Raw genomic sequence first — 13,300 nt, 5'->3', positions numbered from 1 at the left:
GTGACCACCACCATCATGACCACCACCACCACCACCACCACGACCATCACCACCACCACGACCATCACCACCACCGTGACCATCACCACCACCGTGACCATCACCACCACTGTGACCACCACCACTGTGACCAACACCATCATGACCACCACCACCACCATGACCACCACCACTGTGACCACCATCATGACCACCACCACAACCACTGTGATCACCACCATCATGACCACCACCACCACCACCACCACCACCACCACTGTGACCACCACCACCACCACCACGACCACCACCACCACCACCACGCGTGACTGCGCCACGTACTGGTACTTCTTTGTGGAGGGCACGCGCCAGGCTTGCACCCCGCGCAGGCGAGCCCCCCCCACCAGCACGCTGTGGTTCTTGTTGCGGTAGGCGTTGTTGCACTGCGCCTGCGTGGGGCCGCGCGCCCCGCTCGCTCCGCACGACGTGAAGAGCCAGTGCTGCAGCGCGTCCTCTCCTCCTGCCGGAGCAAGCGGCAAAGGTGACCCGCGTTGCCGCCGAAGGGCCCGTCTGGGGCCAGTGCTGGCTGAGCACGGGGCGAGCACGAGGGAGGTCGGGTGGGGGGCGACCGCGTGGCGATGTTTCACACACGCGGCACCGGTTGCTCATTTGAGGCCGAGTTGACCTCGGGGAAAGCCAAGGACCGGTTTTAGATAATTTAATCGCTGCCACTGGGGTTGGTGGCCGTGAGCGGGAGTCGGGCTCGCAGCGCAGTGCGCTAACCACTGTGCGTGTGTCATCCACCGCTGGATGACAACGATTGCCGTTATAGGCAATGACAGACTGTTGGGGCAAGTGCTGGTAGCGGGCATCTACCGGATGATACACACACGCACACGGAGGGAATGAGAAAGAGAGAGATCGAGAAAGATGGATAGAGATGGATATGGGGAGGGGAAGGTTTAATCCATCTGTAGGGGGATAGAGCGTTGCTCCCTTGCGCAGGGTGTGGGTGTCCTCCAGGTGCTCCGCTTTCCTCCCCACGTGTATAACGAACAGCTCGTCGATAATTGGATGAAAACATCTTTGAAATAAAAACCCAGTGTGACAGCAGGGCCCCTCGTAAGGAGAGTCCCATGACTCAGTACCGTTATCCTGGACAAATAAGTAATTCTAATAATAGCATTATTACTCCGACATATAATCTACTTCTCGACACGGAACAAAAAACATTTTTTAGATTAATTAGAATATTTGGCTGCTATACATTGCTGTGGGTCTATGGGTTTCTATGAGTAAGGGTCTCTGTTGGTTTCTATGAGTCTCTATGCGTCTGTAGAAAGATGTGTTTAGATCATTTGGCTGATATAAATTTCCACCCGATAAGCCTCTTCATTGAGCGACCAATTGTGGCCAGGTCACTTCTGACAAGTAATGTAATAGCTCAGTGGAGCCTTACTCGGTAAAAGAAAAAAGAAAAGTTTAGTTTTACGATGGTTCTCTGTGGGTCTATGGGTCTCTATGGAGTAAGGGTCTCTGTGGGTCTCTATGTGTCTCTGTGCGTCTGTATAAATATGTATTTAGATCATTTGGCCAATATAAATTTCCACGCGATAGTGATTAGGCTTAGCTTTCCTACGCTGTGCACTCTTGTCGTGTGTTTGTTAACGCTCGTCGCTGTTGTTTTTGTTGTAACGCTCTGACCGCGTGCCCCAACTGGACATCTGTGAGAGAAAAAACGAAGAGATTCATAGCTCATCGGATTCCTCCTGCAGTCTAAATAAAGATTCTGATTCTGTTTCTCAGGCAACGCGGCAACTCTGACAGCACGCGGCCTATCCACGGGGGGGGGGGGGGGGTTAATCCTGAAGGTGACGGAGTGAGTGGGATGGGGGGGGGGTATGATTATGTATTTGTTACCCGGTCCACGGCTCAGAGGATCTCCCAGGGCGCTGGGATCAGGAATGTGGTCCCTCTTGGCAATAACGATGTCTGCAGCACGCACACAAACACACACACACGTGTTTGTGTGTGTCAGTGCACGTGTGTGTATGTCAGTGCATGTGGGCGCATTATACGTGTGTGTCGGAGCACGTGTGTGTGTGTGTGTCAGTGCATGTGAGTACATTGCACATATGTCCGTGTGTGTGTCAGTTTTTGTGTCAGTTCCTACGCGTGCAATGCACGTGTGTGAGCGCATTGCACGTGCATAGATACGTGCACAGGTGAGTACGCGTGCGTGCGCGCGCGCGCGTGTGTGTGTGTCGGTCGGCGGGCGGTCGGCAAGAATGTTCCAGAGCTACTTGACCGAGTCACACGAGCGACAGAGGAGATCTGCGACACCCGCGAGAGACTCGGCCGAGCGGCAGAGCGAGTCCCGGCTAATGAGGCGGGACGGCTCTGCTCACACCGCGCGCGTGTTTTCATTGCGAGCCCCATAAACCACGCGGTTAAAAGTCTCGACTGAAACAACGCAATGACATTAATTATTATTGACACTAGCGCGGCTTTCCTTGTGAAATGTTATACACCCCCCCCCCCCCTTGCCGATATGCATCTGGTAGTTCCACAGCGTTGGTTCGAGCATTGCCTGAATCTGCTGCTGATGAGACACTGAATTTTACGATTTAAAGTTTTCGTGACTGCAGGGATTCATCTTCTTGGTTCTTTCGGTAAAGTCACGTAGAAGTGAAGTAATAAAATAATAAAAACATAATAAAATACGATTCTCACGACGTTTCAGCCACAACGCAAGCAGCCGTCCTCAGGTGCAGAACAGGTTTGTCGGGGAGACAGCGTCTGAATGAAACACCACCACGCTTGGAGCGTATATTTAAGCTGGGTTGGAAGGGGAAGAGCGCCTTGACAAAATAATTTGCATATCAAGAGGAATTTAGCATATTTATGGGAAATGCAGATATGTGATTAGTACTACTTGTGAAATGCGTAGGAGGTGGGCGGGGAGTTTCAACCCAGCTTAAATATACGCTCCAAGCGTGGTGGTGTTTCATTCAGACGCTGTCTCCCCGACAGACCTGGTCTTCACCTGAGGACGGCTGCTTGCGTTGTGGCCGAAACGTCGTGAGAATTATTTTATTATGTTTTATTTTTATTATTTTATTATTTCCCTTCTACGTGACTTTACCGAAAGAACCAAGAAGACGAGCCACTGAATGTCGAAACCGGTCCTTGCCTACAAACATCTGGGCAGTCCACCAGCAAAGTATGGCTCTGCTGCTGATGAGAAAGTGAACGTCGAAACCGGGCCAGAATGGCGCTTCTCTTCGGCCGATAAATCACTGTCAGAAAAGGCCGTGTGTCTGATGGGACGTGTAAAACAAACAAGAGAGAGAGAGTGGAGAGACGGGATATGGGAAGGATGTGCCCTGCCTTCTTGTTTTCTCTTTCCAATAAACTCATTTTAAGTGCCACATCTCGCCGTGTCTTCATTTGACCTCGAAGGCGCTGCAGTGTAACAAAATCAAGTACACATCATCCATATTCTTAGGTTTTTTCGGTAAAGTCACGTAGGTAGAACATCAAAATTAATGAAAATAAAATAAAATAAAAAACAAAAAATCACGACGTTTCGGAGGCAACACAAGTCTCCGTCATCAGGTGGGACCGTCACAGCCAGATTAGCTGCATCAAGTGAGGCAATGATTCAAGATGCAATCCCTTAAAAGCAAGTTGGGGGGGGGGAAGGAGAGGGGGCGCCAGGCACAACGTATCGGGAGGGGGAGGGGGGCGGGGCCAAAAGAATGTGCTAGACGATGTGATCTACGGCGCGAAAGCGGCCGCTGCCGCACACTCCTCCTCATCGTCGTCGTCGTCGTCATCATCTGGGCAAACGCGTGGAGTGAACTGCGCTGCAGTGCCGCCCGCCTGCCCTGGGAATCCACAGACGATGCTCGCCTCCGAAAATCATCGCCCTCGGCGGTTCCTGCAAAGATTCGCCCTCCGATGATCTCACGTAAAAAAAGCCCATCTTGACTTTCAAAAAATTAACCCGTAAAACAAAGTTTTTCACTATAAATCCTTTATATGCGTGGCATCGGTTTTATTTTATTATTCATTTCTGTTTTTCTTGGGTAAGAGTTTCATTTTTATCACATTGGTATTTTAAATTAAATATTACATTTTTTTTTCCTAATAAGTAGAAAATTTAGGAAAAACATTTTTCACGAAAAATAAATTGTCACGCACAACGAGTCTGTGTGCAAAATGTCAGCTCGATTGGATCACGGGAAGTGGGTTAAAAAACGACCGAAAGATTTGCACGGTCGTAAGCGCGCAAGCAAGCAAGCAAGTGAACTTAATATAAAGGATTTAAAAATACGACAGCGTGAGGTTATATCTGTTTTTCTTTCGCGGTTGTGTTGATGCTGCTGCTGCGTGGCTCAGTTAGTTCGGTAAGATGTCCGACGTTTCGCTACCAATGCTCATGATGTAACCATCATGAGCATTGGGGAGACAAAGGCGGACGGGCTTGATACTTTTCACGCCACCCATTGGGGAGACCATGCTGGCCTTAATAGGTGCTCGCTAACAGCACTCTATACAATGAGGCTGTACGCGGGATTCATCTTCTTGGTTCTTTCGGTAAAGTCACGTAGAAGGAAAACAAAATATTATATAATATTATTATATTATTTTGTTATGTTTTATTTTTATAATTTTTTATTATTTTCCTTTTACGTGACTTTACCGAAAGATCCAAGAAGATGAATCCCTGCAGTCACGAACGCTTTAAATCGAAATTTATACGCGGGATGTTTTATGTGGTGTGCATTAATATTGCGTAATATGAAACCGCTGATTATTTACAAATCCAAGTGCCGTATGTTGGATTTGTAACGTTTCTTAAAGTCGTCACCCGCATTTATCGATCAGCTGGTGGCGTGTGGCGGGGTGAAGTGAGGGTGCTGCCACCTCCTCCAGCGTAGAAGAGAAGGCCAAGTACCCCACGTATGCAAGTTGAACTTCTTTCGCACCGTACGTAGCCAACCGCGCTCATCGGAGTTGCCCGGGGGAAGGACAACAAACCAAAAGCGAAAAGCAGTTCTCGAGAAATTAGTTTTCAATCGAGACGACAATTTAAAAGAGGACAGCTCCAGTGGCTTCCTAATATCGGGGGGGGGGGGGGACCGAGGAATTTGCTAACTTCATTCTATCACGACACATCTCGTCCTCACACGTACCCCCCCCCCCCCCCCCGCGTGCCCCGGTGCCGGTCTTCACTCGCGCGACTCCGCCAACGGCGCTCTAAGCAGTTGCATTTGGAGGCTTGCCCCCTCTTTTCTCTCCGCCTGATGAAGGCCGCTTGTGTTGCGATCGAAACGTCGTGGGTTTTGTTACTTTTATTTATTATTTATTTGTAATTTAAAAATGTATTTTTTTATTTTTTTATCTGCGTGACTTTACCGAAACAACCGAGAATATGAATTTGACCCAACCTCCCTCGCCTATTCGAGAGCTACACGGGGGGGGGGGGGGGGGGGACCTTTGCCCCGTGCACATTGTTCCGTGCACGTGCAGGCGAGCGGTGACCGCGTGCGCACTGCTCGCCTTCGGTGTTCAGGGACGGCCGCTTCTCCAAGAACTCGAAGTTTGCGGCCTTCTCTTCCCGCCGAGCCGCGCGTCGCCCCGCCGCCGCCGGATGTTCGTCTTGGGGTTCTGGGGCGCAGAGTGGAAATCCGTCTCCTCCTGGGACGTCCCGAGTAGCCCCGCACCTCCGATCGGCACGGTTGTCTACGTATGGTGCGAAAGAAGTTGGGCATATGCACGCGCGCACGCGTACACACACACGCGCGTACACACACACGCGCACGCGTACACACACACGCACACGCGTACACACACACGCGCACGCGTACACACACACGCGCGTACACACACACGCGCACGCGTACACACACACGCACACGCGTACACACACACGCGTACACACACGCGTACACACACGCGTACACACACACGCGCACGCGTACACACACACGCGTACACACACGTTGTCTGCTATCATGCGTTGCATCTCATCAGAAAGATACATCGATTCCTTGCTCAAATGTCCCAGCAATATTTTATAATATAAATGCGTAATGAGTTTTATGATTATTATTATTATTGTCTGTGACTCAATTGCTACTATTATGTAGGCCTAACTATTGTTTAGAAAGTGGTTATCAGAATATATTTGTTTCATTCTCATCAAGTGCAGTCTCCAAGTCTTATCATCCTCTCCCTGGCCTTTCTGTTTATGTGCCATGAAGAAGAGCCCTTGCCCGAAACGTTGCCTATTTTATAGACTGTCTAATGGGTTCCTCGTTATGGTCGTGCTTTTTGACGAATGTACCAATTTTTTAAAATATTATTGTGCTTATGCAACCGCAGTGCCAACGTAGCATCATTAAATTTGAGGCTGAGTCGACTTAGGCGAGGCCCAGGACCGGTTCAGATAATCGTCACCAGTGTTGGCCGTGAGAACTCGGGTCGCCGGGTTCGCAGCGCATCGCGCTAACCGCTACACTACTGCTACACGTACACACACACCCAAAGATAAAGATCCCCCGTATAGCCTTAACAGACTGTAGGGGCAAGTGCTGTTAGCGAGCACCTATAAAGGCCGGCACGGCACACGAGGGGGTGGGTGGCCAACACAACGCCCAGCCGCCTTTGTCTCCCTAGTGGCGATGTTTGCACATCGCACCAGGTACTCATTTGAGGCTGAGTCGACTTAGGGGAGGCCCAGGGCCGATTCAGATAATCGTCACTGGTGTTGGCCGTGAGCGTAACGCAGCGCGCTAACCGCTCCACCACCGCTCCACACACGTACACACACACAGACACGCACGTACACACACACACACGTATACACACACACAGACGCACACACCACTTGGCTTGAAACGCACGCGCGTGTCTGGGCAGGTTGCATGGCGATTGGAGAGTTTCGCGCGGGCGGGCGAGCGAGAGGGCAATCATGGGAGAGGAAGGACCTCATGCATGGGACAAAATGCCGTGGTTCTCGCGTTTCAAGTGGTTCCAGGGGCAGACACGTGGTCACACATTCCGCCATGAGTGGGGACCCGATTGATTTACTTCAAGGATGTTTGTCTGCTCGTGCGATGAACGTAACACCCGGAAAAAAAACAACGATGCACGCCAACCTATGTCAGTCCGGATGCCCGCCATCTCGCCGGGTCTCAGAAACTAAACTAAACAAAATATTTTTTCAGAAGCGACCTGGCAGTCACAAATTACAAGCTCAACGACGTGGAAATTTATATCAGCCAAATTTTCTAAACACATCATTCTGCAGACTCATTGAGACTCATAAGAGACCCACAGAGACCCATACTCATTGAGATCCATATACCAACAGAGACCCATAGGAAAACTTAACTATATATGTTTTTGATTTAAAGCTTTCGTGACTGCAGGGATTCATATTCTTGGTTCTTTCGGTAAAGTCACGTAGAAGGGAAACAATAAAATAATAAAAATGTAAAACAAAATTCTCACGACGTTTCGACTGCAACACAAGCAATCATCATCAGGTGTGACTTTACGTGACATTACCGAAAGAACCACGAATATATATTTTTTTTACCACGTAAGGCGCACTGAGCTATTCAGCTCTTTTTCATCAGCGACCTGGCCACAAATGATAGCTCAACAAAGTGGCTTATCACGTGGAAATTATAGCAGCCAAATTACTCTAAACGGCCACGAGTGTGAACACATTCCTACGGAGGGACCTGGTAGGAACGTTGGGTTGCTCGGTCAATGGCCAGGGTCAACGGCGGCGGGGTGTATTCCGCAAATATGCCCGACTGTGAGGGCGGGCACAAGCCGGCGTGAGTAGGTTAAACGTTGAGTTTTATAAGGGCACCACGGGGTGACCAGCCCCTCCACACCCAGCCCCACCCTCCCCACCCAGCCCCTCCCCACCCTCCCCTCCCCACCCAGCCCCTTTCCACCCTCCCCACCCTCCCCTCTCCACCCAGCCCCACCCCCCCCATTTTTTGATGCACGACGGACGGACACAATAATCCCCTGTGGTCTGGTGTAACCAGGAGGTTCCTACCAGTATTCAATTCATATAACGCACGCAGAGCAATCAGCACTCGTCACCACCCTCGCTCCCCGACTAACGGACAAACACCCATCGCGTAACATTGGGTGACATTCCAGCTCCGATGAAATTAAACATCGCTTTGACCGTCATGCGACAAACATTCCACTCGGTGGCAGAGCCGGTGAGATTGCACCGCTCCGAACCGTGCGAAGGGATCTCACAGCTGTAGTTCTGCGACATCAACTTCCGCTGACCGTTCGCGTTGCCTCCGCGGAGATTTACGAATGGATTCTTCGTCCCGTGACGCCCGTTGCGCAATCGGGAGTAAAATAACAAATTGGGAAGGGGGGTGGGGGAATGTAAACAAAATAGTAGGAAAAAATGTCCAGCCCCCTAAATTAGAAAAAAAAAATCGTAAAGTTACACCGTAAATTACTCAATTGGGATCACACGCAAAGCAGCAATCATCGCTCCCCGCCCCCCCTGTACTGCGAAAACCTGGAAGGAACCTCGTGAAAACAGAGTCCCAAGACTCAGTGAGGCTTTCCTGCAGGTAAACGAGCAGAATTATAACAATGATGATGATGATAATATGAATAACAATATTGAGCGTTCATAAATGTGAGTGGGCCTTTGCAGGGCACGTTGGTGAGGACGTTTGTGAGCACGCTGCTACTGCTGATGTTGATGTTGTTGATGATGATGTTGATGATGATGTTGATGATGTTGATGTTGTTGATGATGATGTTGATGATGATGTTGTTGATGATGATGTTGATGATGTTGAGGATGATGTTGATGATGATGTTGAGGATGTTGTTGATGTTGTTGATGATGATGATGTTGATGATGTTGATGATGATGATGTGGATGATGTTGAGGATGATGTTGATGATGATGTTGATGATGTTGATGATGTTGTTGTACCCCCTCCCCCTCTGTACCCCCACCCCCTCTGTACCCCCCTCCCTCTGTACCCCCCCCCCCTCTGTACCCCCCACCCCCTCTGTAACCCTCCCCTCTGTACCCCCACCCCCTCTGTACCCCCACCCCCTCTGTACCCCCCTCCCTCTGTACCCCCCTCCCTCTGTACCCCCCCCCCCCTCTGTACCCCCCACCCCCTCTGTTCCCCCCCTCCCCCTCTGTTACCCCCCCACCCCCTCTGTACCCCCTCCCCCTCTGTACCCACCCCCTCTGTACCCCCACCCCCTTCTGTTACTCCCACACCCTCTGTTCCCCCCTCCCCCTCTGTACCCCCCCTCTGTTCCCCCCTCCCCCTCTGTACCCCCCCCCTCTGTACCCCCCACCCCCTCTGTAACCCCCTCCCCCTCTGCACCCCCCCCCTCTGATCCCCCCCCGTACCCCCCCCCCTCTGGGCCCTTTGAGGTCGCGTAGTGGGACGCGGCGAGCGGCTCGTTCTGGCTCGAGTCGCTCACGAGGGGCTCTCACAGCCTCGAGACCGGAGCGCGTCCACACCACGCGGCCACCACACTCGTAACTTCACTTTATTATTATTAATAATAATAATAGCATACCACTACTACTACCGACAACGATCATGATACTGATACAATTAATGCGCAGCCCCTCCGCTCCCCCCACCTTTGTCGATCTACTGCTGGATGATGAACGCCATCGCAATCAGTCGCCATCAATCGCGATGTTAAGATGCAAGGAATGTTATTTATTGTCTGTTTATTTATTTATGTTGCTGCTGCTGTTGCTGTGATGTTACCTCTACAAGGGCGTCCGATTGTGTTGTGCGTTCAGTGACAAACAAACAAACAGCCAATCTCAATGCGGTCGTCAACAGCACTCGGTGTGTGTGTGTGGCCTTGAAAGAAAAACAAAAACAACGTCATGAGCGACGTCTCGGGCAATGGCCATTCTTGATCGCACTCATCATCATCACCGCCGCACACACCACCACGAAGATGAGGATTCCCCCGTATAGCCTCTAGCAGACTGTCGGGGCAAGTGCTGTTTGTGTGCACCTATTAAAGCCAGAACGGCACACGAAGGAGGTGGGTGACCAGGACCACGCTCGACCGCCTTTGTCTCCCCCGCACCAGGTACTCGTTTAAGGCAGCTGAGTCGACTTTTGTGAGGCTCAGGACCGGTCCAAATATCCGCCACTGTGGTTGGTCGCGAGCGGGAATCGAACTCTGGCGGCAGGGGTTCGTAGTGCGGTGCGCTAACCACTACACTACCGCTCCCCCCACACCACCGCTAACGCACACAAAAGATCCCCCGTATAGCCTTAACAAACGGTAGGGGCAAGTGCTATTAGCGAGCACCTATGAAGGCCGGAACGGTACACGAGGGGGTGGGTGGCCAGCACCACGCCCGACCGCCTTTGTCTCCCTAGTGGCGATGTTTACACACCGCACCAGGTACTCATTTGAGGCTGAGTCGACCTAGGGGAGGCCCAGGACCGGTTCAGATAATCGTCACTGGTGTTTGCCGTGAGCGGGAATCGAACTCGGGTGGCCAGGTCCGTAGTGCAGCGCGCTAACCGCGACACTACCGCTCCCCACAACACACACACGGACGGACACACCATCCCCGCAGTGGCTTTTGTCTAACCATCGAACAAAAACGGTGGACACGGCCCTTCTGCGGCCGTCTGGAACGCTCTTCCTACCGTTGTTAGAAAGCCACTCGAGCAGTGCGCATTTAAATCATCGCCTATAGTGACAAAATAACATTTTTGTTCGAACTTTTTTTTCGCGTTTAGTTCGTTGTCCTTCCCCCGCGCGCCTCCGATTCGCACGGTTGGCTACGTGCGGTGCGAAAGAAGTTCAACAAACACGAACGAGAAACTGGCGCGGCGTGTAAACATCGTGACGGCGGGGGAGTCAAACGGAGGATCGGGCGCGGGTGCTGGCCGCTCACTCCCACGGCACTCACTGCACCTGGCTGGCAGTCGATGAGTCCCAGGTCGTCAAGAGCCAGGGCTGTCCGCGGGGAGCCGCGTGAAGAGAGGGAGAGCCTGGACGAAGCCTCCAGCCGCCCAACGCTCACGCACACGCGCCGCCAGTGCCAACCATCAGTAACCCTGTGTGTGTGTGTGGGGTGGGGAGGGGAGCGGTAGTGCAGTGGTGGTTAGTGCACACCAGTGCCAGCCATCAGTGGCCCTGTGTGTGTGTGGTGGTGGGGTGGGGGGCGGTAGTGTAGTGGTGGTTAGTGCATCATCAGTGCCAGCCACCAGTGGCCCTGTGTGTGTGTGTGGTGGGGAGGGGGGCGGTAGTGCAGTGGTGATTAGTGCACCATCAGAGCCAGCCATCAGTAACCCTGTGTGTGTGTGTGGTGGGGAGGGGAGCGGTAGTGCAGTGGTGGTTAGTGCACCACCAGTGCCAGCCATCAGTAACCCTGTGTGTGTGTGTGGTGGGGAGGGGAGCGGTAGTGCAGTGGTGGTTAGTGCACCACCAGTGCCAACCATCAGTGACCCTGTGTGTGTGTGTGTGGTGGGGAGGGGGGCGGTAGTGTAGTGGTGGTTAGTGCACCACCAGAGCCAGCCATCAGTAACCCTGTGTGTGTGTGGTGGGGAGGGGGCGGTAGTGTAGTGGTGGTTAGTGCACCACCAGTGCCAACCATCAGTAACCCTGTGTGTGTGTGGTGGGGAGGGGGGCGGTAGTGTAGTGGTGGTTAGTGCACCATCAAAGCCAGCCATCAGTAACCCTGTGTGTGTGTGGTGGGGAGGGGAGCGGTAGTGTAGTGGTGATTAGTGCCCCACCAGAGCCAGCCATCAGTGGTTCTGTGTGTGTGTGTGGTGGGGAGGGGAGCGGTAGTGTAGTGGTGGTTAGTGCACCACCAGTGCCAGCCATCCGTGACCCTGTGTGTGTGTGGTGGTGGGGAGGGGAGCGGTAGTGCAGTGGTGGTTAGTGCACCACCAGAGCCAGCCATCAGTAACCATGTGTGTGTGGTGGGGAGGGGGGCGGTAGTGTAGTGGTGGTTAGTGCATCATCAGTGCCAACCATCAGTGGCCCTGTGTGTGTGTGGTTGTTCTGTGTTTAATCTCTCTCTTAAATTTTGCAATCTTTGGAAGAACGTAAGCAACCAGGTAGGGTGTTGACTGTTATGTTAGCCGACTATCTGCGTTGTATCGCATTATATTTCTAAGCTTACTAGGTTTTGTTTTCTCTTTCATTTGTACCTGATGTCTGATGATGATTGCTTGTGTTGCAATCGAAACGTCGTATGCTAGTATTTAATTTATAATTTTCTCTTTCTACGTGACTTTACCGAAAGAACCAAAGAATAATTCCTGCAGTCACGAAAGCGCCAAATCAAGTGTAGTGGTGGTTAGTGCCGTTGTGGCCTTCAAAGGTAACAGTCTGTTAAGGCTACACGGGGGGGGGTGGTCTTTGTCTTTGCGCCCCTGTCAAATCAACAGCGGCAGCAGCTGCTGTCCTCGCCAAATAATTTGTCGAAGCTATGCGAGATCAAGAATTTGCGCGTTGCCCTGCGAGAAAATTATCGCGACTTCAGGGTCATATTTTCGCGATTGTTTCCCTGAGGTTATAACTCGAGGCCACGTAACGACATCCGACCGTAAGCGATCCCCGCCTCCCAGCTGACACCCCATTCCGACCTCCACCCAGCCCCCCGTCATGGAGTTGGTGTAGCAGCAATGTCCTGATCGTAGCGACAAATTGTTGACATTCGAAATTATAATGAGGGGGTGGGTTGGTGGCCAGCACCACGCCCGGCCGCCTTTGTCTCCCGAGTATCGATATTTTTTGCGCACCGCGCCAGGTACTCATTTGAGGCTGAGTCGACCTAGGGGAGGACCAGGACCGGTTCAGGTCATCGTCGGCGGTGTTGGCCGTGAGCGGGAATCGAACTCGGGTCGCCGGGTTCGTAACCGCTGCACTACAAACACAATCACCAACAATTTAACGGGTTCATCAATAATAATTATGCTTGTGTGTGTGTGGCCTTCAAAGGAAAATAATAAATATGAGAGTTGACGTTTCGAGCATTAGCCCTTCTTTATAGCGCATCAATTATTGATAGCACATACACTCCTCTCATCTATTTGTATTATTGTAAGGTCGGACAGTGTTATCGACGAACATGTTTACTAATTAAACACGTGATTTCACGTGTGTGTGTGTACGGGGAGCGGTGGCGCAGTGATTAGCGCGCTCTGCCACTCACGGCCGACATCAGCGGGGAGAATATCCGAACCAGTCCTAGGCGATTCCACTGGGGCCGACTCAGCCTTACACGAGTACC

General features: G+C 51.8%; 1 protein-coding gene across 1 annotated transcript in view; it reads right to left on the bottom strand.

Moving 5' to 3' along the window:
* LOC144941761 (uncharacterized) overlaps positions 1-13,300 on the bottom strand; it is a 92,122-nt gene that overhangs the window by 54,974 nt on the left and 23,848 nt on the right. Inside the window, exons 4-7 of the mRNA XM_078868183.1 lie at positions 10,975-11,117; positions 5,548-5,730; positions 1,900-1,971; positions 322-499 (exon numbers count right to left, since the gene is read on the bottom strand). Coding sequence (XP_078724309.1) covers positions 322-499; positions 1,900-1,971; positions 5,548-5,730; positions 10,975-11,117 — 576 coding nt within the window. The remainder of the gene's footprint in view (positions 1-321; positions 500-1,899; positions 1,972-5,547; positions 5,731-10,974; positions 11,118-13,300) is intronic.

The sequence above is a fragment of the Lampetra fluviatilis genome, chromosome 25, assembly GCF_964198595.1.
Source record: "Lampetra fluviatilis chromosome 25, kcLamFluv1.1, whole genome shotgun sequence".
Classification (NCBI taxonomy): domain Eukaryota; kingdom Metazoa; phylum Chordata; class Hyperoartia; order Petromyzontiformes; family Petromyzontidae; genus Lampetra; species Lampetra fluviatilis.
The sequence above is the reverse complement of the archived record's forward strand: the minus strand, read 5'-3'. Positions and strand labels throughout refer to the sequence as shown.